The sequence below is a fragment of the Anopheles coluzzii genome, chromosome 2, assembly GCF_943734685.1.
Source record: "Anopheles coluzzii chromosome 2, AcolN3, whole genome shotgun sequence".
NCBI classification, from domain to species: Eukaryota; Metazoa; Arthropoda; class Insecta; order Diptera; family Culicidae; genus Anopheles; species Anopheles coluzzii.
The window spans coordinates 33335564-33359199 of NC_064670.1; the positions used below are offsets into that span (position 1 = coordinate 33335564).

Here is a 23636-nt window from a genome sequence, read left to right on the forward strand (position 1 = left end):
CGGTGGCCCCAGCTTTTGGGTGGCCCGGGTTTAGTGGTCGCAGTGGCACGGAAATAGGCTCCGCAAAAGACAATAGTGTGTATTGTATTGCTCAAAGTGTATTTGCCGCAAAAAGCTCCCGCAAAAGCCCCGGTTTTTTGGTTCGTTTTTGTTAGGTTAAACGCGTGTGATTATAGAGGAGTAAATTAGTGGAAACAAAGCGCAAATTCATTACAAACACATACTTTAACTTGGATTAACATACGATTAATGGTACTAAACCAAAAAAACAACGTAAAATGCGTAGTGCTCCTAAGGCAGAGGAAAAGGAAACGGTTCTGCGTACGTCGAAATGCATTGCATACCCTACAGGCGCACCAGCAACGCCCCGCCGAAGGGTATGCAAAATACACTAAGCCTTTCTTCCTCCTGGCAAACGACACCGCCGACCCGGCCCGGGAAGCTACGCGACGTTCACGCGCCCCACGCAGATTAATTGAGTGTTTCCACGCTGGAAAAAGTGAAAGTGTTTCTCCATTCCCAAAACTACCACCCGTGTATCGTATCAATTGTTCGCTACCGCCGCCATTTCCATTTCCCGAGTGTGTTCTTTCCCGCTCGCACTGCCGGTCTCGTTGCGTGCGCGTTCCGATTGGTGGAACACGAGGCCAGGGAACTTCAACACCACACCACCACCACGCACACACATATACAGCGTGTGTGGGTGTTGATTTTCCCTCCCACCCATTTGTAACCGCTGCAAGCTATATCCTTCTCTCCCCAGCCTGCGTTTGTGTGTGTGTGTGTGTGTGTTGGTGAGTGCGCGAAAGTGTGTAGCAAAAGTAGCAAATATGGCGGCTGGTGTGTGTTGCGTGCTGCCGAAACAACGCTCGCTTTCGATGGCCGCTGTTTTTTTCTCCCACTGTTGTGCTTGTTGTCCACCGTGGCCTTGAAGGTCTAACTATTGCGTGGTTTAATTGGCACCAAAAAGCTTTCCTGGACTGGTTTTTTGTGGTTTTGGAAGCAGTTTTGATGGTTGCAAGTGCCAGAAGCAAAAGTGTGCAAAATTCGTCGATAAGTGTTGCAAACGCGAAGCGTTTCCTTCCGCGAAAATGGAGGCTTGGAATGTAGTAGAAAGCACCCCAGGAGTAAACAAAAAAGGATTCGTGTAATGGAGCGTGAAGAAAGTGGACCAAAACTGATGTAAAGTGGAGTGCCAATAGGAGCAGATGCTTGAAGAAATGAGTTCAAAAGTAAGTTTGATTGCACAATGCCTTCGTGAGACGGGAAGAAAAGGTGTCTTCAACGATGTGGCAGCTTACAGCACAGACGACTACACAGTTCCATCTGTTAGTGAATTAATAAATTCAACCCATCCCCTGCACTGTAAACTATGTACCTTTATGTTGCTCTTTTAGATTAATGGACGATTTAACGTGCCCGCGGACACTTTTGACACGTGAAACGCCACAAAACCCAACCACAAACGCTACCCACCGCTACCCCCTTTGGAAACACGTTTGATTGATGGCAACCATTTTAGGAGCTCTCGAGATGTAGATGCAGCTACAATTTAGCCGCTGTAAAGGCTCTGTGCTGTACAGAACGAACAAGTACGAGGGTTAAATTTTTAATCACCGGAACAAACCATATGCAAAACCCGCACCATCCATACAAGCGAGCGCGTCACGCGAGGCTGTCAGTTTTCATTCGGTTTTGTGGGAAAACCCCCGGCCTCCGGAACGACGACGACCGATGATTGCGGAACGGCGAAAATGCTGTCTTATTGTGCACTGTTGCTGTACGTGTGTGTGAATGTGTGATTTTGTATGAAGAGTTGAAGAAAAAACACGCGGAAAGATGGACCAGACCTTCGCTTTTAAAGACGATTTCCCAAAGGTGCGACGAAATGCAGTTCAACATACGGATGTCTCTACGAGCAGGAACAAACTCCAGACGGAATGATATCATGGATTTTTTTACAAACAACGGCAAGATGTATCGTCCAGAATGTCACACACACACACGCACACGCAAGGACAAAGTGTTGGTTCCAATGGACAAGTCATGTCGTTTTATGGACATTTTCAGTGGTAGAAAAATTGCAAAACTAACACTCTTAATCGATTCCATTAAACCATTATTGTGGACGTGCAATGGAAAATTGGAGACACTACCAGAGGGAGGGAGAGAGGGACAGATGGTGGCCAGAGCCAATCGACACCGGAGTCCGTTACAACCGAAGGACAGTGTTGACAGTGCCGGAGCTGGTACGAATCGCTACATGGCGCTGCCAGTTTTAATCAACACCAGCCCGGGATCCCGGCTCCGGTGGGAAGAGTGCACAACACATTTTTCTACATTTCCCTGTGTGATTGTGGTCCTTCGATCGTCCCTCAGTTTCCCCCCTTCAACAGCTGCACGATGCAATGCACCAACCCCTTTCCGGTCCATCCCAACCACCGGGAAAAGGCGTCAAACGATGGATAAGCGTTTTCCAGTAGAGCTTGCCGAAAAACCGGACCATAATTTATGCAGGAAGCTGCTGCACACTCGGCCAGTGTCTGCCGGCGACAACGACGGCTACGACGAAGGTAATGCATGTCAGCTGTGCTCTCTCTCTCTCTCTCTCTCTCTCTTTCGCTTGGCAGTTGATTTCCGTGCAATAATTTGTTTAATTATTCAATACAAACGATTGCAGCCAGCTCGACATGGATAGTAGTATATCGCTGCGCGGGAAAGCGCGAGGAAAGTTTACAGAAAGGAGGAGCAAAATAAAAAAAATAGCGGAGAAAGATATAGAAGAAAAAACGAACGAAACCGACTGTTTCCAAAAACATGGAAACTGCATCAAGCCGGCTGTCGGTCAGTTTTCGGGCTGTCGAAGCCGTCTTCCGTGCATCTCCCCCCTAACTGAAAGGCTTCTGGTTGGCTTACACACAACAAGGTCAATAATTTGCATACGTCAGCATCCATCCGTAAGCCACTATCCATCGGACAGATGGATGGAGGTGCGGGAAGAGCGAAAAGCATTGCCCAAACTGTCAAACGATGGGTTGACACGCTGTCAAAGGACGGTGGATGGAGCCTCGACCAACAAACGACGAACCCCCGGCGGTTGAGTGCAAATTCAAACGTTATGGAATCGTTGACAGCAGTGTGGCAAAGCGTATTGCCGGCTCTTGCTGCTCCCTGTTCGTACGGTTTGTGCAAGCCTTTCAAACGGTTACAAGCAAACCACCGGTGGTGGCAGTAATTATGAATGCGCGAAATTGTGGCACATGTATGCAATTAGCTCGCTCAATCAAAAGTACAGTAAAGATCAGCAGCCGGGATACGTGTGGACGTGAAGGAACAAGGCTTTCCCATTAGTGTTTTTGAAAATGATGTGTTCAAGTGTGTGTGTGTGTGTGTGAATTTTTTTTTTTTGTTTTTGTTTTGCGTCGTCTTCCCGGATGCATACATTATGAGAGCGATACGGCCATCCATACTAAAACAAAGTTTGTAGCGTAGAAAGCTCTTTTTGCATAAATTGTCAAAGAAAATGGTATATGTATGTTATATGTCCCGGTTGTTATCAAAGTTTCGCATATGTAGCTTGATAACATTGGTCAAGGCAAAACAGCAAATCAAATGGAAAAGAGAGCTTTTCTTGTGGTCACAGGAAACAAAATTTTACAAAAGGAGACAAACAAATCAACAACACGTAACCGTGAAGATCAAACGATCAACGTGTAACGAATAAACGAATATACAAAACAGCTTTACAACAGCAAAACAGCTTTGGTAGGGATTTGTTAGCTTTTTATCAACCTTATTTAGTCGCTTCAGGTTTTGCGACAGTTAGTACTCAAATGAAAGTTTTTTATTTAGATTTTTAATAATTATTTCACACAACTCTTACCCACAATGTGAATGGTATATGTGCCAAAAGCAAGAAGCAACAGCATTCCGCAACTACATGCAAACTAACGGTAAATTACATATTTAAAAAATCAAATTCACGACTATTTCACGTGTAAATAGTTGGGAAAAGGACTAATCTTTCACTTGGTATCAAGTGATCTACAATTTGATGTTTAGTTTATGAGTTATTATCGAAAATTAATCCTTCATATTTACCTCAACTCGATCTCAAAAGCTCATCTTTTTGACAAACGTTTGACAAGCTCGTGCCCATTTTAAATAAAAAAAATACAAAGTTTAACGTGATGTTGCAAAAAAGTAAAATCATAAGAAATTCTGTAGAGCTAAACCCTGTACAATTTAATTATTTAGCATCTATCTATCCCTTAATTGGTCTTAATTGCTGCTAGAAAATGTCAATTTAAAAAATTAATATTAGAAATACACACTTTCACGCTCATTTACATAAGCATCTCGGAAAAGAATGAGTATATAATGTACTCCACAGTCGTAAAAATAAGCAATCAAAATATTGATACATTGTTTTTCAGTAATTTACCCAAATACATAGCTTCTTGGTAAGATGCAATCTCCCCCCTCTATTACAACAATATCTATTATCTGTTGTTGTTTACTTCCGCACTCGCTTATGTCCCAAAATTCGCGAAACCATATGCGCGCTGCTGCTGCTGCTGCTGCTAATGCCAATGGCAACTTGACGCTTATATACTCGCGAAGGCAACGAAGAAAACGTTCGAATGGATGCACATCCACTACTGCGCTGGATGCACGGGACGGATGGCACATGCATGTGTGTACCCCAAAATCGGTCGTCCTCCAGTGCGCGCACGTGTCGCACTAGTACATAGATCGATCGACCCTCTCTCTAACCGGAAAGCTCCCATCCGCACGGTGAGCTTTGTTAAGCTTTCGCCGAGATGCGATCAGTTGGTATCAGTTGTGTTCTGGCCACGAGCGTGGCGGGTCGTTCTATTCTGCCCACTGTGGTACTGGTGTGGTGTGTCTGTTGCGATGTTGGTGTAGTTTTTGGATGTGATTCTAGTGCAAATAGTGTGTTGCTGGTGGTGTCATGGCTGCACAAAGTCCAATAAGGTAAGGTAGTTTGTAGTTAGTATTATAGGCCTTTAACCTCCCAAAATCAAAACCACAGCAAAGTGAACCTGTACGTATACGTGTGATGTGTTTGTATAAAATTTTGATTGTTGCTCAGAAAGCCGTGTCGATTAAGCAATTCGCTTTCGGGCAGTAATCAAAGTCAAATACAACACTAACTCTGCATTGTCTGGTCGCGCTATACTTCCCAAACAAGTAGTATTAAGAATAGCTAAACATTGGTACGTATTCGAGTCGAGTTGGCATATCTATGGGGATTCAAAATCGAACTTGATATTCCTAACGAAACCGTGATGTGATAGATGTGAACACTGTATTGGTCGAGACATCTGCTTGAAAGTATTTTGCAGGTTCTATGGTTATATTTCTATAAATATGCGATGTATGCAAAAATGTCAAGGTTTATTTAGAAAAATGATTTTCCTACATTTTGATCTCGACTCATCTCTGTGAGATTTTTATTTGGTGATCACATATCGACACATCGACAACTTGATCGTCGATCGCATAGATATCACCGTTCTTTTGTTGTGGTTACTAGATGTCATTTTTTTTAGATATCAGGGCCTGACTCGTTCGCAATAAAATTTACAATGGAGAATAGAGACTATTATTGTATACTAAAAAGCTGCTATTATTATCTACAGTGAACCCTCTCTTATTTGACACCTCTCCAATTTGAAAAACCTCTCTTATTTGAACATTTTACACAGACCCTTGATTTCCAGTACATTTTTGTTCCTCTAATTTGGAAAACCTCTGAAATCTGTGTCCCTCTTATTTGTGTATGGTGTTGCCATGGTTATTGAATGATGTATGCTCAAATTGGCAATCGTATGCACAGTTTCCTATAGCAACAGTTAAGGCTGCATACTAAATGTTCTGTCTCTTTCGTGTTTGTATGGACCTTCCATTCACTTTCAACCTCTCTAATTTGAAAACCCGTCTTATTCGACAGTCCCATCGCCTCTCAAATAAGAGAGGGTTCACTGTATATGGGGAATATATTCCAGTAGAGGGCAAATATAATTTATATGAGGAAATAATTGAAAATCAACCATGCGATTTTCTTCTTGTAATTCTACATCCAGCCAACACAATAGTTTCCATAGCACTGATTATCCATAGCAGGGTAGCCAGTTCTACGTATGAAGACATGGACCATTCGGGTCTTGAACTCATGACGGGCATGTTTTTTTAAGTCGTACGAGTTGACGACTGTACCACCAAACTGGCCTCATTCTATTTGCACTTCCAGCCAACAAAATAGTTTCCATATTAACTTTTACAACATCTTATTAAGCGTTATGACAAGTAAAGTGCCTTTACACGGTTTCCCACCATTTATTGATTGGTTTCCATCAATTTTAGGTGGGTTCTTATATTTTTTGGTGCGTTCCCACGACGTTTTGGCCGTTTCCCACTATATAAGTTTTTGATTGAATTGAGTACATCACAAAATAAATTCAACTCTTAAGTGAGTTAAAAATATTCAAAAAGGCATTACTAAAGCCTTAAGACAGTTTTTATTAAATAATTACGCTTTTAGTAAAATTCGATCAGTAATTCCGGCACATGGTTTGACCTTAAAGTACGCACTCGCTCTATAATGTGGCATGAGATTAACTAATCCCTGGAACACTATGAAATCTCACCGGTACGATCACGATCGCTGCAAATGCTTGATCCACAACATGTTGCCGAACACGATCATCACTGCGCAGCAAGCCAACATTAAACTGCATCGTAGCTACTACCCACCGCCGCATCGTACTATAGTTGCGATCGGCAATGCTGTGGATCGTTTCCGAGCGATCGTGTATCTACACTCACGACCACCAAAAACGCTCCGCTCTCGGGGGCACTCTGGCAGAAAATCCCTTGCGCGGAAAGAACAAGAAAAAAACACCAACGGTCACGACACGGTTCTCACCGGGAAATGTTTTTCCCGGTAAACGAGCGCATCGCAGCACCGTCCCGTCCGAAGATCGGCAGTCGATCGGCAAGTGTGAGTTGGGCACGACGAGCTCTCGCCTCTCGTGCTTACACGGGGCCACAAGCGCCATACACATCCGTCAGCGTAGCGCACTACCGGACGGGTCAATCGCACAAATCTACTTCCAAACATCGAACGAACGAAAAGAAAAGACCGAAAAGACAGCGCTCGACGGGCGACAGCGTGGGGCATTCAGCGTTTGTGTAGCCACCATTAGGTAGTTAGTTTAGTGTGTGTGTGCGTGTGTTTGTTTTTTCGCAACCCGTTCCCGCTGATCCAGGACACACAAGACACACGCGCGTTCCGTAACCATGTGCAGTTAGTTCCATTTCCTTAACGACGTGGATAGGCGTGAGCCGAGTGTGAGTGAATGTGTCTATTTTCCCACCGCACGATGGTGAAAGTGCGTAAAATTTCAGCACATGCGGCTGATTAAAATCGATGTTTCTGTGTGTATGCGTGTGTGTATGTGTGTGTGAAAGTAGAACAATTACACAGGGTGGTGATGAGATTCGAAAAAGGAAGAAGGAAAATGCACTACCTTTTCCCTCACTCATACGCGCACACCGATGCGCATTCTTACTGGTTCCCCGGTTTCCCGGAATAGCAAAAAAGCACACACATGCAAAGCGAGAGTGGGACAAAGAGGGAGAGAGAGAGAGGGAGAGTGGAGAAAAGCGAGGAAAACAATCACGATCGCACATCGATCGTCACTCGGTCGGTGTCAATCTCATCTCTTGTTTCGAGTTTTTCTCGGTGTCCGGTTGAGAGTTTTTTTTTTTGTTCTGTCGATGACGGTAAAGTCGTACACACACACACGCACACACTTTTCCTTTGGGATCCAACAACAACAACAAAAAACACACACTCCCCCCACACAATTGGAGCCGATCTCGATCAGCGCACAGATCACATTTGGAGCTGATTGTAGTTGTGAGTTGTGAAAAAAGAAAAGAAATCCCGGACACGACCGGGCACGATCGTGCGTGTGCGTATTGCAGTAAGCTCACACCGTCCCAAGAAGGAAATTATCCACATAACTTGCTTACTCCTCCTCCTCCCCCCGCCTACCACTCCCCCACTCAGCTCACGGGGCCCTACGTGTGTGTGTGTGTGTGTGCGTCGATGGACATGGCAGATTGATGGACGTGCCCGTGTGGAGTGTCTCAAAAACCCCTGGCTGGATGTGGTTGCGGCTGCCGCTCGGTCGGGCAATTTTGGTGCGCAAAAGGTGCGAATGGAGACGCTTGGTTGTCACGCCGGAGACCCAGGGGCCAGGAGCTCCCCCCCCCCTCCCTCCCCTGCCATCCACCAACACGTTCGCACGCTCCGGCGGCACCGCGAGCAGCAAGACCTGTTGGCGCAGTCCACACTGCCCGCAAGAAGAAGTGCGCGGACTCGCCCGGACTGTCACTACTGCGCGGCGCGTTGCGCATTGTTGTAGTTGTAGTTTTCTCCAGGGCTGGCCGGCAGCAGCAGCAGCGGCGGCGGCGGCCCGCACCGGCGGGTTGCCACTAAAAATAGTACAATTCGGCCTGGATTTTTGGGGGAAAAAGATGTCGTCGCAACCGTCGCCGCCGTCGTCGCTGCGAGCGCAACGTCTCCCCGTCTGACCGTCTGCCGCACTCTCGCCCTCTTGGGGCGGGATCGTCCACACTGCGCCAAATGGAAAACGCGCTGGCACAGCCCGGAGCACAACACACGGAGGGCCGCCGCCGACGACGGCGACGTTTGGCGTTCGCTTCTTCGTTCTATTTATTGCTGCGCTGCGGTCCGGACACGCGCTCGCTGCCGCGCCAGTCCATCCAAGCCAACATTGGCGAGCGTGCGGCTGTTTCGCTCCAACCCACTATCACTCTCTCGCTGTGTCTCGCTCTCTCTCTCTCTCTGATGGGTGTTCTTGTCCCCCTTTTGCCCACACACACACACACATACATTGCCAGCCCGCAGCGATCGTTCGTCCGTCCACGGAAGGGAGGGCCATTTCATTCGCGGTCCGCCGATCGTTTGCGCTAAACGGTGTGTGCTGTCGTGCTCAGCCTCGACCAGCAGCAGCAGCAGCAGTAGTAGTGATAGTAGGTTCGATTGGCTCGAGAATTGGCGCGGGGTGCGGGTCTGCCTCTGCTCACATAATCCTTTGGGGGGACGGCTTCGATCTGTGCGCAACAACAGGGTCACTGAATCGGAATGGGCTCCACGCAGGAACTAGGTGGCAGCTGAGCAGCAGTTGCAGTGTCCCGGGGCTTTTGTATCTTATACGTTCCTTGCGTTTGGTGTGCGTGTGTAGGTGTGTGTGTGTGTGTGGCCCAGGCCCATCAGTGCGTTATATGTTCCCCCGAACGACCGATGGAAGCGCCTGGTCGTTCACGATCAGTGCGCACATCACCTTTGCTCCACCATCAAGAAAGTCAACGGTCGATCGGTCGCGGTAAAGATCACGATGTGTGCAAGCGATAAGAAAGCAATTAAACACCACTCTCCACTCTGTTTGCATGTGTTTGTTTGTATTTCTTTTTTTTTTAAGCAACTATCGATATAGGGGGTAATCCGAGGTCCTTTTGCTGGCACGGATCATCACCAAAAAAAAAGCGAAAAAAAGCAAAGCCACCACAGCATGTGATATAAGTGCGCAATCTTCGCAGGGGATTGGAAGAGGGGACTGTTGGGGGGATGTGATCGTGTCGTGTGGTGATAGTCGCGGCCGGCCTGTCCACAGTGAAGCATCAACGAAAAAAAAACCCATTCAGGCGCGCAAGTGATGTACGATCGCTTCTGGGTGCGCACGCACGAAGTACGGCGCGCGGTGTGTTGAAGTGGTGGTAGCGAATATAAAAATAAAACCGCAACATGTGCCACCCCGCGCGGGTCCACGCTGTGAAGCCAGACCGCCGCCACCGTCTGGAACGTCCGCTGGAACACGTGTTCCATGCACCTTTTGGGTTGCGCGGATCATCCGGGGCGTGTTACTTCTTGGTGGCTTAGCGAGCGATCGCGTGTGTGTGTGTGTGTGCAAAACCTGGACACCCCCCTGGACTGTATCGATCGTGTGTTGTGGAGCGTTGTTTTAGTTCGTTGCGAATAGTGTTTCTTTACAAATTTGTCCTTTTTTTTGTTTTCGTTTTCATCCAGTCGACCCCGAACCGAATGTGCGCGTGAGGCAGGAAGTTTTACAGGATTGGTAGCACACACGCGCGCACAGGATTGGTGTGCTCAGTGTTCCGTAGTGTACATGCAGCCGCACGCGGTGTGCGCGAAATAGTGGCGCACACATCGCAAAACACCTCGAACCGTGTACAACGACGGGGGGCAAAAGCTGAAAGGAAATCGAATGTAAGTTTGGACTCGTCGTTCGCCAGCGCACGAATCACAATGACACGCCCAAAACAAGCCCAAATCAATGGTTGGCTTCTCCCACAGCCCAGCGTAATGCCGTGAGTTGGCCAATTTCGTACCAATCCATTTAGTTGATATAAACGTCCCTCCCTGGAGCAGGCAAGGTTGCAACGATAATTTCTTGGACACCTCTTGGAAGATTGGCCTGACTCACTGCAAGACACTACAGTGTACGCTCATCACTCGGTGTGAGGATCGCCAGCTACTGTCGAGTGGGGGGTATAATTGAAGGAATTTTTCTTTTCGCGTTACGTTGCCCGACTTCCTTCTTTCCGACGACCCCTTCTCCCCTTTCTCCCTCTCAGCACACACACAAACACACACACTTGCTGCTGTGACCATTTTCCATCCCCTCCGATCAACCAACCACCCTGTTTTGGTTTTGAGCAGGCTGCTTTTGGGCTGATTCAATTACGATGGCCGAGAAGAGACGTAGGGGGTTAAAAATAAACTTAATTCTACTTTATCCATTTGCGCGCACTAAAGAGAGTGAACAAAAAGAAGAAGAAAAACACACACACACATACGAATCAGCATCAACAACAGCAACATGACAAATAAATCACACACTCGTCGTTGTCCGTCGATGTCGTCGTCGTCGTCTTCGTTGCCGTGCTATGAAAAACCAGCCGATTGCCCGCTGCTTGGCTCGTGGAGGCCAAAAGTAGTGAATAGGAGGCTGCAGTAGAATGGGTTTGGCGCGATCGCGCCTCTACCGACGGCAATGGTCCGCGTACTGTGTGTGTGTGTTTTCGAAAGGACACTCACCGAGGGCACGATGCTCTCCGTTTCACTCCCCTGCCTATGGCTTTGCTAATGCTGCTAAGAGTCCTTTTATGTTCTTACAACAATACAACAAAATGATGCAGATAGGAATTTTTTTGTACGCTTCCTTAGTATCATCGCTAAGTTCTCACCCCATTTCGAAAAATGCATTTGAAAACATCCTGCAATCAGTGCCCTTTTTCCTACTCGCCGATCCCCTTTTGGTTGCAAAACCGCCAATGGATGATCGGCGATCGACAAAACGACATACCAACCAACACATTTTTCACGCGAGTTCGTGCGTGATTGATCGCTTGCCGAGCGTGATGTGACATAATCCACCACCAGCACAGCAGCCAGCACAACACGCCTGTGTTCACCGATCGCTCCAACGTGGTGTACAGAAGTGCGTTTTTTTTTCATGGTGTTGTATGGCCAAAAAACACACACACACTCACGCAAACAGACACTCGTGCACAGCCACGATCAGCAGCCGAGTGTGTCGAAGAATCGAAATTAGGAACGCTTCACGCCAAAGCCAGCCAGGCCAGGCTTCAGGACAGGCAAAACAGATAGCAATCTAATCACGGATAGCGACAGAGAGAGAGAGAGCGAGAGAGAGCGAGAGACAGTCATACACACACACATTCGAGCCACTCAAGTCAGTCGGGCCAAAGACACTGCGAGATATCTGCGTGATACACGGTGGTGATCGAACGGTGACGCGAATAATGGCTGCCTGAAGATGGGGCAGAGCGGGAGTGGAGAGAGGAGCGGTCCTAAAAATACACTGGACTATCGTAGTAGGATCTTCCCAGCTTCTTCGCAGCTGGTACTACAACACACAGGAGCATCGGGAGCAAGAATAAAACTCCGCTCACAGAACACAGAACAGAAAAATGCAACGATACCAAACACCAAAGTCCCGTGTGCGTGTGTGTTTTTTTCGGGTCAACCCGTAGCAGTAAAATGACTTCCTCATTTGGAGAATCTTAAAAGGAGGGATGAGGGGGGAATTGATGATTCGGGGCACGAGACACACTCGACCACCCGGCGCCGTCAGATAGCAGGATTTACGCAGCAGATGTCACATATTTAGAACTTGCTGTTCCGTGCTGTCCCAGTTCTGGATCGGAGTATGTCAATCACAAAACCTCTCGGATAATGTGGTGATGAAGCGTTTTGCTACTATTGTACGATCACCTTTGATTATCTACAAAACGATCGGAGGAACTGTGGTTTCAAAGTAGAAATTAACTAGAACAATACCAAATTCCAGGTTGGTGATGTTCTACTTTTTGTAGGTATCTTTAAAGTTCTGAAGTAATGTGAAGTTCTGAATGTGTTTTATGAGGTGTGGTCCTTAAGTCCAGAGGGAATATGTCAAGAAGGAGGGATTATGTTATCGTTTCTTCGATATATGTGTCCCGGGATTTCCTAAAGTCTTATCTTACAGTCATTTCCGCCAACCTTTGGCTCTAAGGCATCATTTTGTCTGAGGCACCACAGTGATCGTTTTTTGACTGTAAGACGATCGTTTTGTTTAGAAGGTTTTAGGTTTTGTATCACCAATAAATAAATCAATGAATTTTGTTGACATATTACATTTGTTATGCAGTTTTTGAAGTCTTCAAAGGAGTCTGCAAGCTTTCTTAATTTCTTAACAACATTCTGAACAAAGCGTTTACAATAGAACAGTACCATACTGTTCTTCTGTTCTGTAAAATGAAACATTAACAAATAACAAGTAACAAGATTGACGAAGTCAAACAATTGTTGGAATATCGTTATGATTAATGTCTTATTTTAGCAATATTCACTGACAGTACATTCAAATCAGTAGCAATATTCACTGACCTTCTTCAGCTGCATATAAGAATTGAAAATAGTTTGTTTTGTCTGATACCATTTCCATAAAGCTTCTCCAATGTGAGAAGAAAGTAATTCTCGACCAATTTTCCAAAGCCGTACATTCTTGCTCACATTTCCGTGGGAAAGTGATCAGTAAACCTATGGGCAAGAAGGGGAATGATACAAATTCTTTATCTATTTTCAATTGCTATCGCAATCTAACAGTTTTTGGTATTTGATTGTCGTTGGTGTTAATTTGTTGCTTCTAAAGAAGTGTTGATGCTTCCTGATTGTGTTTTGTTGAATTTGTTCCGACAAATATTTTGGCATTTCCTACAATTTTTTAAACATTATTTTTCATTACTGTTGGAACGAAGCAAATAAATCGTAAAAACAATTCAAATGTGTGAGAAAGGATCCAAAAATCGTGGAACGAATCCCAAAAAATGTCGCGAAACAAGAGAAAAACCATCGGAAACCCTTTACCTTGGGGCATTGTTGATTGTTTCGCTGAAAATGTATAAATTCATATTTAGAACATATTCTAGATTATGTTTATCTTTAAATTGAACAACAAGAGCTACATTTCAATATAATTTTTGCAAAAAAAGAACAAGCCGTGTAAGTTATCCTCAAGTACATACATATCCAATGTATCTGACTGCATCATCAATTCTGTGACCCACTAAACCCACTAAGATATCTCAAAGCAGCTCAAACCTAGCTAATTTGAGAAAAAGAATGCTACAAGACGTGAACAATTTGAACTTGCAGACAAAATTTACAAAAAAAAACCCGAAAAAATGCAGACAAAATTTACCGACAACGAAAGAGTTATCAAAAAAGATTGATCCTCATCACTGCGACTCTTGCAACAGATCGAGTAGTGTCCGCGCGGAGTGGTAATCTAACACATTAAAACCTTGTAGATACCACCGCTTCCTATCCATAAGCTGTAGCGATACATCCAAGGACTGCACAGATCATGGGACAGTTTTATCATATTCTTCCTTGAGCTTGTGTACTACACACTAGCACCCACATAATTAACAAAACGACTTGACTCATCAAAGTTTTGGACACAAATCACAACTAAAGTAACTCTTCTAATGTAAGCCTTTCTCATGCAGCTCGTAGAGCTGTTGCAGGGAAAGCATTTTCTTGTGTTATTGTTCGACACAAGTGGGTATTGTTTTCCCGTAAGTCGATCACGGATCGCTGGTACACGTACGCGTGACGTACTGACGATGCTGACTCGGACAAGGACCGTCGACGATCGGACATTCCGCAACAACACAGCACAACATACATACCGTAGCAGCAGTTCGCGCCTCTCGTTGCGTACTTGCATTTGGCAATTGCTCTACGCTTACTCATTAACCCTGCGTCTCCGCTTTCCCCGTCTTCATTCCACTCCATCTCTACCTCTCTCTCTCTCTGTGTAATGTGCTCTCACACTCTCACACACACACCCACCGTCACACAGCTTGTCCTGTTCTCGTTTGATATCGGGTGGAAATTCGTCGCGTTCGGTGACATTCGCTCGTTGAATCCACACGGCTGTAGCGAGGAGCAGCGGATGGGTCGGCAACGATCATGGCGACGACGAATTTCCAACGGTACACGACGCAGAGAGCGGAGTTTCGCGCACACACACACACACACACAATCTTGCACACAAACTAGGGGGGAAACCAGCAAGGGAGGGGGGGCTGCAGGGGGTGGCTCACAAAAAAGCGATTGCCGCATTATCATCAGCTTTTGTCTTCTGGGAGGATTTATTTTAAGAAATTCTATCAACCAGCAGCGCGCAGTGGGCAAACGGAATACGGGCAAACACAAACACACACACCAGCCAGCCAGCCAACCAGCCAGCAAGCCAGTCAGCCAGCCAGCCAGTCAGTCAGTCAGCCAGCGGCAACCTTTTCGAGCATCAGCAGCAGGCAGTCGTACAGTAGTAGACGAGCATGGAAAATTTAAAAATACAAATCCCGTGCGCCGTGACAGACTGACAAACTGGCTGGCTGGCTTGGTTTTGGCGTTGGATTTGGCTTTGGCGTTGGCTGGCTAGGTTTGGCTGACAGTTTTCGGGGAACGAACGGGCGACGGACACACCAGCGCAACCTACCTAAAAGGGTTCCGTGTCTGTACGTGTGTGTGTGTGTGCTTGTGTTTTAGTGTCTGTAAGAGTAGCAAAAAGGTATGCGCCGCCATGCATTGTTTCGGTGTGAGTTGTTCCCGGTGTGATTATGCCCCCGGATTTCGCGGTTTCCATCCCGTGTGTCCCGGTGGTGCTGGTATTTTTGTTCGTTTGGCCAGTTCCTCTCTCTCTCGCTCTGTCCTCTATCCGCCCCATATCCCTCCCTCCTTGCTGCCGATCGAGGACGATCGCGGGAAAATCTAGATCCATCTCCCTCCCCATGAGACGAGATCGAGACGCGCATATCGGTGGAGCAATAAAAACAACAACCCCCCCCCCTGTCCTCCACCCCCTCCCAGCAGATGGGGTGGTTGGAGTGTGGTCGATTTATCCTTCTCTTTCCCACCGCGGGCAGTGTTTTGTCCAACGGTCGATTCTTTACCCCGGACCGCGCGTGTGTGTGTGTGTAGGTCTGTGTTTTATTTGCCGTTTGTCACGCGCTCGGTCGTTTAAGTGGCGGTGTGACGGTGGCGATCGTAAACGGCGATCGACACACTCGAGGGGATGGTTTTTTTTTTTCTCCTGCTCCCCTCTCAGCAAACGGTGTCGTCCATTTTCCATGGCCCGGGTGACGAAAGGGCGGAAGGAAATGAGTAGAAAAAAAATAAAATTCACAAACACTCAGAGCTCTTGGTAGGACGTGCTACAGTGACATCGGAGGGAGAGGTTCGTCGTCACCAGTCAATGTCCTTACAGTCAAGGTGCATATGAATCACATGTGTGAAGAACCTTGGTGTACTGAGGTTGCGGGAAATTATTCGTTTTTGTTTTTTTTTTTGTTAATTTATTCTCACTGCCAAACCCACGTTCCATTAAGAAACGACGGTCGACGGCAGCAAGTGGGAGTGTCTAATCCGAGCGTCTAACGAACGCCCCAGACGGAATGGCTTGGTGGCTGCGCTTGATGCTGTCAATCATTGGCGCTTCCTTTTGTGCTTTCTTATGATGACTTGACTTCTTATTGCCAATGCTTGCCATCCTTTTGTTTCGGCAGGTGGTTTTTCTCCGCGAAAGCAAACAGGAAGAAGCATGCAAACAGAGATCGCAACAAGATCGAAGTAATGCTGGTAAAAAGAGAGGAGGGGAGAGTTACTAAAACATTACACCGTATTTTGTGTTTCAATTTTGTTCTGTTCCCCCTTACCCAAATTACTTCCTGCTTCTTAGTTTTGCTCAAAACCAGTGGCTCTAAAAATAATCTTATTGTCTTTTTGTCGCGTTTCGTCGTCACCCTGGAAGGGAGGAGGGGGTGGCCAAGCGACCCAACGAATGGGGTGGGGGGAGGAGAGGAGTGGGGGTACACATGAGAAGGGAAAATAGAACAAATTAAAGATCACAACCTCCTACCAAAGACGAGCGCCGCGCTTCCGTGTATCTTGCACAACCGATCGCACAGACACACACACACACACACACGATCACACCGTGTCTCACATCCCAGAAATCCGTATAAATCACCCGCCCGCGTGGAGAAACCTTGCCCCCCTCCCGGCCCTATCTCCATCGTGTGCCACATCTCGCCGTCCAACGAGATGTGTTTTTCCTCTCGCGATGTGTTTTCTAAATGCTCGCTCTCTCTCTCTATCTCTCGCTCTCTCGCTTGGTGGCGTTATTTTTGTTGCTTGCTGCCTCCCTCCCCTCCCCCCCCCCCCTCCTCCTTTATCTCCGTTTGTCCGTCCGATCAAGTCCAAATTTTCCGCCACCCAGCAGAGAGCGAATGGAACTCGTACGATCGTACACACGATCGTTGTGACACTCTCTCTCTCTCTCTCTCGCTCTCTGTTTTCCGCGAGCCGCTCAGCGATACGGATCGCGAAAATCCCTTCCCCCCCCCCCCCCCCCATCGGTAGTTGTGTGTCTGTGTACAACACCACCACCACGACTGTGTCTCAGTGTCAGTTGCCCTGAGCTCCACATTCCACGGTGACGGTGTGCCATCCTCCGGCCGGGGACCTGCTCTTCGAGCTGCGGGGAGAAACATTCCCACGACACACCGGCCCTAACAAGTGGTTGGTGCGTATCGCACACGCAACATGGGAAGGAAATATCCTCACAATATACACAGACACACATGCGCACACACACAGAAACGATCGTACACATCGCATGACCCGCCCGGGAAGACAGAGAAGCGGGTGAAACGGAACGAAAAGCTCGTCGCCATGTGCGCGAAAATCGCCAATCGAAGGGCGCCCGACGCCACCAGTGTTTGTGTGTCTGTGATTGTGCGTTTGATCGGCGTTTGATCGGCATTGTCGTGTTCGCGCATTCGTTCGCGTACGGCGATTCGCCACACGTTGGAGCGTTTGGGCGCTTGTGTGCATCGCGCAAATGTGCTAAAAGGTTTCGCATTTCTTTCCTTTCTCTCGATACCGTTTGCAGCGCGCGTTTCCGTCCGTTCGCTGAAGTGACCTAAAATTGGCCTTTATTTTTAAAAATGGACACCGCAAACACGCACCCACTTGGAGGTCGGCCCAGTAGCTGCACCGGAGGAGGAGGTGTCGGTGGTGGTGGTGGTGGCGGTGGAGGAGGAGGTGGTGGAAGAATGCCAGGAGCAGCGGGCAGTTCAAGTCCGCAGCAGTTCTGCCTTCGATGGCACAATCATCAGGTAAGAGAGAGAGAGAGAGAGACTGAACGCCCAATTCCGGCCCCGCACCAACTAAACTTGCTCTAACTCATCCTGCTAGGCAAGCCTGCTCAGCTCGCTGCCGCTGCTGCTCGACCAGTCGCACCTTACCGACGTGACGCTGATGGCGGAGGGGCAGAAAATTAAGGCGCACCGGGTCGTCCTGAGCGCCTGCAGCACGTTCTTCTCCGAGCTGTTCCGCACGCTCGATGGCACCCAGTACCCGGTGGTGGTGCTGCCGGGCGCATCGTACCACGCCGTCGCCGCGCTGATCACGTTCATGTACTCGGGCGAGGTGAACGTGTACGAGGCGCAGATATCCGTCCTGCTGTCGCTCGCCGAAACGCTCGGCATCAAGGGGCTGGCCGACTTTAACAGCGTAAGTACAATGCATGACTCTGTAGCGCACTGTGTATAACACGGTTGTTTGCCCTGACGCTTCCAGAACCCGAACAAATCGAGCACACCGTCGACGGAAGCGTCGTCGTCGCGGGACTCCGACGTACCGTCGCCGTACCATTCGATGAAGGTGTCCTCGCCGGTCGACAACTACTTTGCCCGCCCGTACGCGTTCGGTGCGGACCTGTTCGAGATGCGCCACGGGGCGCAGGCACTCAATCTGATCACCAACGCTGGCGGCTCGAATGGAGCGGCAGCATCGAACAGTGCCCCCGGCACGGGCAGTGCCCCGCACAGCGAAGGATTCACCGGCAACAACGCCGCGCACACAATCGCAGCCAATCTTTCCACCAGCAAGTCCGGCGATCTTTACGCGCGGTTCGAAGCCGAACGGAACGAGCAAATGTCGGCGGAAGCACTCTGCAAGCTGAACGAACTGAACCTGCACGCCGAGAGCGCTCTGCTGAAGGAGAAACAGCAACAGCACCATCTAAACCGGTCAGCCACGCCGGTACGTTTGGCGGGCTACGCGCAGCAGCACGCGAACTCGCCCCACAACACCACCGCTGCCGGTGACGCCCGGTCCGTCGACGAGTCGGCCCTGTTCGGCAGCTTTGGCAACGACAACGGTCGGGATTGCAAACTGTCCGCAAATGGGCCGCTACTGCTCGGGCTGAAGCTAAAAGAGGAAGACCTTTCCGACAGCATGCACCACCATCAGCTCAACCAATCGTACGGTTCCGTCCCGTCCACACCGACCGCACAAACGCCCGGACTGGAGGATGCGGGGCGCGTTTCCCAGCCGAACGCCGCGACGCGCAAAACACTGGCTGCCCAGGACACGGCCACGAGCAAGCGCAAAAAGCTGGAACAAATTACCGAAAGCCTGATCGAAACGCTGAAACAGTCCACCGAGTCCGGCAACAAGCTGCCGCTGCACCTGTTCAGCAAACCGCCGACCGTGACGCCGGTCAGCAGCACGCAGAACCCGTACCTGGCGCACCATCACTTCCTCACGAACGAGAGCGCCTCCAAGACGCCGGAAAACTTTAGCCTCGAGTCGTCGCACCCGAACGCCGCCTCGAACGCGAACGCGCTGCGCGCTTCGCCTTCGATCGCGACCGCCACCACGCTCGGCACGGCCGCGTCACCGACGACGACCGCACCACCCGGCACCGGGTCGCTGCTCGCGCTCACCCCATCCTCCTCGCCCGCCAGTGCGAACGAAAATCTGATCAAAACGCTTCACATTACCCATCCGGCGCAGGTAGCCGCGTTGCAGCAGCAGCAGCAGCAGCAGTCATCACAGCAATCCGCCACGCAGAAGCCTCCCTCGTCGAAGCTGTACGCCACGTGCGTCATTTGCAACAAGCAGCTTAGCAACCAGTACAATCTGCGCGTGCACCTGGAAACGCACCAGAACGTTCGGTAAGTACCAGAGTGGGGGGGGGGAGATTTTTTTCTTATTGGAAAGTTTGTTTGTATGTGTAACTTTGTGGCTTACCCAATTTCGCAGCTACGCTTGCCAGGTGTGTTCGCACGTGTCGCGGAGCAAGGATGCGTTGCGAAAGCACGTCTCCTACCGCCATCCGGGTACACCGAGCCCGTGCGATCCGGACACGAAGCGGAAGCGCTCGAAGGGCAACGCGTACAGCCAGCTGGCGAAGCAGGACGGGCTGGCGGAGCAGCAGGCCGCAGCTATCCTGAACCACCACCAGCAACAGCAGCAGCAGCAGCAAGCAAGCAATCTGCTTGCCAACCTAACAGCGCAGGGTCCGCTACCGTCGTTCCTGCAGTCGATTGCCGCGCACAACAAATCGGCCGCCCTGCTATTCAACCAAACGGTGTCGGTGGCGGCACTAGCACAGGCAGGGCAGGCCTGCAACCCGGCCACATCCACTACGCCACCCGCGCCAACCGGTGGGCCAGCCGAACTGGGCGCGACGCCGGGCAAGCGGGATGCCACCACCGGTGCCACGGGTTCGGGCGAGACGGACGGTGTCGAAGAGCGGCCTAAATCGGCACCCGATGGGAAGGTGGACGATTCGAAACCGGATGACCACCCATCCGCGACGACCAAACAATCTGACAAAGACATTTAAAAAGACCCCGAAGCTGTTGTGCCGTACTCAAGTGGGAGGAGAGAGAGAAAGAGAGAGAGAGAGAGAGAGAGAGAGAGAGAGAGAGAGAGAGAGAGAGAGAGAGGGGAAGGAAGGAGACCAACATCGGCTAGACATGGTGCCAGGAAATGAGAAAAAGAAAGAGAGAGAGAGAGAGAGAGAGAGGAGAGAGAGAGAGAGAGAGAGAGAGAGAGAGAGAGCAAGAAACATGCAGCCACTCTTGCCCGGAAAGGCAAAATGCTGCGGAATTTTACTGAAAAAGACATTAGGTTTTAACGCTATTTAACTATACATACGCCGTAATGGCGCTAGTGCTAATACGAGATACGAGTTGATGTTGGAGTGCATACGCGCAAGCATCCCCTCATCCCCCACCCCTCTCTACAAGCGTGGCATTCGGAAGGCCCCGTCACCCACATCGTCCTTCGTCAGCGCAACGGTTTTGCGCAAACTTAGGCAAAATTTACGATTTTACATCTCCATCTCCAGCTTGATTTTCGTATTGTTTTACACAGTTTTACTTAGTTTTCGTTCGTGTTTCCTTCTTTCATTTTTTTTACGCACATATTATTTCCCTTTATTTCCCCTCAGTTGTACTTAAACTTGTTCCCTAGCTGTGATAGTAAGACAATATTTTTGTATAGACCTGTAAAAGCTCTTTGCGTAAGACCTTTGTTTCGACCGATCCTAACTGCACTCGGCCAGCATAAACGTTGGGAAACGCGTGGCTCAGATAGCGTACAGTTTTTTAGGCTTTCGGTGTCGTCCAACTCAGCTGCTGCTGCTGCTGCTACTATTTCTCACACTCAGTACACACACTGAGGTAACAACAACCTATGTGCCTTACTTCATAGTAGAAAAAACACGCACTATTACATTTAAAAGCTCTGCTACCTCACACAATAGAGAGACAGACAACTGTAGATGAAACATCCAGGACCGAATGTACCACTTCTTCGACGTGGTTGCCATGGAGCGTTTAAGAAAGAGAAACGTGTAAGCTGCTGTACTGTACAGTGCAATTGCGCGTCCCATTTTATAGCTGTCGATCGTTAGGACGGACGGAACCTTCTTCGAACACTTAAAAGACATTTAATTACCTACCCAGCGCCTCTCGCACGTTAGTGTTGGACATTTTCGCGAGAGGCCAATTTTTCTTTCCACCCCGTATGTACTTTCCCCCCGAATTGAGTTGTTTTTGGTGTAGCTATTATTTCAAAAACCTCTACTACCCCAATCACACGGGAGGGGCACGTGGGGCCCCTCCTCTCCCGCTCCACCATATATTTATATTCGATCTAGTCTTTTTACCCTTTTATGCGCTCTCCCTCACCCCCCCACTCCTACAGCCCTCGCACATCCAACGCCATAAAAAGCTGGCACACTACAGAGGGTGGAGTGGGGTGGCATGATTCGGTGGCACCGAGGATGGAAACGGGGGTTTGACAAAAAAAAAGGACGCAATACAGAAGAAACATAAGAAAAGACAAACCTTTCTCTTTTAAGGATAATGGATAGGTTAGTAAATTTAAATGATATTTGGTAACACCTTATATTACCACCAGCCGGGGCAGAAAAATGTGTTCTTTTTCCCTCCCGAGCCGCGGTTGGTTAAGACAGGCGCGCGCACACACACACAAACCCTGCGCGAACCTGCACTGCACACCACCACCGTCGCCTACTGCGCTTACGCCTCCCGTCGTGCAGGAGGGAAGGGGAGAAGGGAAGAAAGAACGGTTCAATGTTACCAAAACGGGATCGAAGTGCACGGACATCACCAGTTCGCAGTAGGCGCGGTAGGGTGGGTGCGAGACAGGTGTTATTAAGAAGCTCTATGGCCTCTCTGGAAAAGAAATTAGTGAAAATCTGTTTTAATGAAGTATAAATAATGTTGACCTGTTTTTTTTTGTAGACCACTGTGTTGAAACGAATCATAAACTAAACTAATACCAGTACACAAAACACACACACCAAAAGTAACAAAACTCGTGTTTTAAAATTTTATAATAAAACAAGTTTGTTCAATTGATGCGAAAGAAAGTTCTGTTTAATTCTATTCAGTTCGTGTGAGTTTCAAAAAGGTGAGAAATATCGTAAGAAAATATGGAAAATGATCAGGACGACATCGTCCCTGTTTGAATTCTAACGGCCAACAAAACTGCAGTGTAGAACTTTACAAATGCCAAATAGATGCAACTAAACGGCTGTACCCGTTGGTATTCAAAGTCGATTGTTTAACGAAGGAATGTTCCAGGGCACCGCCACCAGATCCCGCAGAAACAAGCAGAAGATATGGTAGTTTCAATGCATTGGAATCATTTATGGACCAATCCCTGTCAATGCTGTGGTCTAACGTATCTACATTTCACAAGACTCCTAGAGTTACTGCGCCGAAGGAACGTCTTGGGATAGGTTATCCTGTTGGAATTTGGCAAAAATAGCACGACAGTGTACGATAACGCACTTCTGACTGCAGTACTCATCGAGCCACTCCCAACTCTCGATCGCTCGATTGTTGCAACCCGGTCTAATGCACTGTTGCTGCCCTTTCGATCGATTAGAATGCTGCGTTGGATGCGGATCGGATGGCTGCATCTCTTGCAACTGTTGCTGCTTTGGTTCCAGCAAGTCTGCTACATCCAAGACCTGCAAAAATATACCATTCCCCGTGCTTATGCATATCTATTGTTACGTATCAGTGATCGTAACCTACCTTTGGTGTTGGTTGGACGTGCTCCTCGAGTATCATGGCCTCCTGGAACTCCTGCTGGTTGGTCAGCAGTGGCTGATCAGCAATCGGCACCGGTAGCACCGGTAGGCTCTGTGGTACAGCACTGACCGGTACCGGCTGATGCTCCTTTTGTTGTTCTTCCGATTGCGTCACTATCTCGAGTTCTTGAATGTGTATTATGGTGACATTTTCTAGCGGCTGCTCCTGTACGGTGTGTACATTTTCATTCATCTGCACTACCTGAATCACAGAACCAGTTTCGCCGCTCATTACATTCATGTTGTTGTCTTCCATGCGCCACAGACTGCTTACGGAAAAGGCAGTTTTTGAAACGCACCAACGCGAAGAGGTTTATGTTAGGGCTTTATGAAGCTAAATAACAGCACAACTAAACGATTTTCGCGATAGGGAATGAACGACGCGCGAACGGCGAATGCATACAATAGGCAGGTCACTCCGGAATTATCCCGAAATTCGTAGTAAAATAAAACATTTCGATGAAGACCGCCCATTGTGCATGTTCAGCAAACAGCCGA

At 48.4% G+C, this 23636-nt stretch overlaps 2 protein-coding genes across 9 annotated transcripts; one reads left to right on the forward strand and one right to left on the reverse strand.

Moving 5' to 3' along the window:
- Positions 1–6942: 6942 nt before the first annotated feature.
- On the forward strand, positions 6943–22280 carry LOC120953370 (broad-complex core protein isoforms 1/2/3/4/5). Of its 8 annotated transcripts, none has more exons than XM_040373242.2 (6): positions 6946–7232; positions 10145–10345; positions 17607–17832; positions 17912–18229; positions 18296–19677; positions 19766–22280. In XM_040373242.2, the coding sequence occupies exons 3-6, from the start codon at positions 17662–17664 to the stop codon at positions 20349–20351; spliced, it is 2457 nt and encodes an 818-aa protein (XP_040229176.2). In that variant the 5' UTR covers positions 6946–7232; positions 10145–10345; positions 17607–17661; the 3' UTR covers positions 20352–22280. The 8 variants fall into 8 exon arrangements, with proteins under 8 accessions (XP_040229182.2, XP_040229176.2, XP_049462690.1 ...); XM_049606733.1 differs by lacking the exon at positions 6946–7232 and adding an exon at positions 8918–9094; XM_040373243.2 differs by lacking the exon at positions 6946–7232 and adding an exon at positions 8918–9090.
- Positions 22281–22446: 166 nt separating this feature from the next.
- On the reverse strand, positions 22447–23615 carry LOC120953380 (TOX high mobility group box family member 4-B). The gene is made up of 2 exons (XM_040373262.2): positions 23083–23615; positions 22447–23015 (listed from the first exon to the last, which is right to left on the reverse strand). Exons 1-2 carry the CDS (start codon positions 23392–23394, stop codon positions 22752–22754), a joined length of 576 nt encoding a protein of 191 aa, XP_040229196.2. The 5' UTR covers positions 23395–23615; the 3' UTR covers positions 22447–22751.
- Positions 23616–23636: the final 21 nt, after the last annotated feature.

Excerpts from the sequence above, each read along its gene's own strand:
- LOC120953370 (XM_040373248.2), top strand. The coding sequence starts at position 17,662 with ATGGACACCGCAAACACGCACCCACTTGGAGGTCGGCCCAGTAGCTGC. Across the intron at positions 17,833-17,911 it reads TTCGATGGCACAATCATCAG|GCAAGCCTGCTCAGCTCGCT; the intron begins GTAAGAGAGAGA and ends TCATCCTGCTAG. Across the intron at positions 19,678-19,765 it reads GAAACGCACCAGAACGTTCG|CTACGCTTGCCAGGTGTGTT; the intron begins GTAAGTACCAGA and ends CCAATTTCGCAG.
- LOC120953380 (XM_040373262.2), bottom strand. The coding sequence starts at position 23,394 with ATGGAAGACAACAACATGAATGTAATGAGCGGCGAAACTGGTTCTGTG. Across the intron at positions 23,016-23,082 it reads ACGTCCAACCAACACCAAAG|GTCTTGGATGTAGCAGACTT; the intron begins GTAGGTTACGAT and ends ATATTTTTGCAG.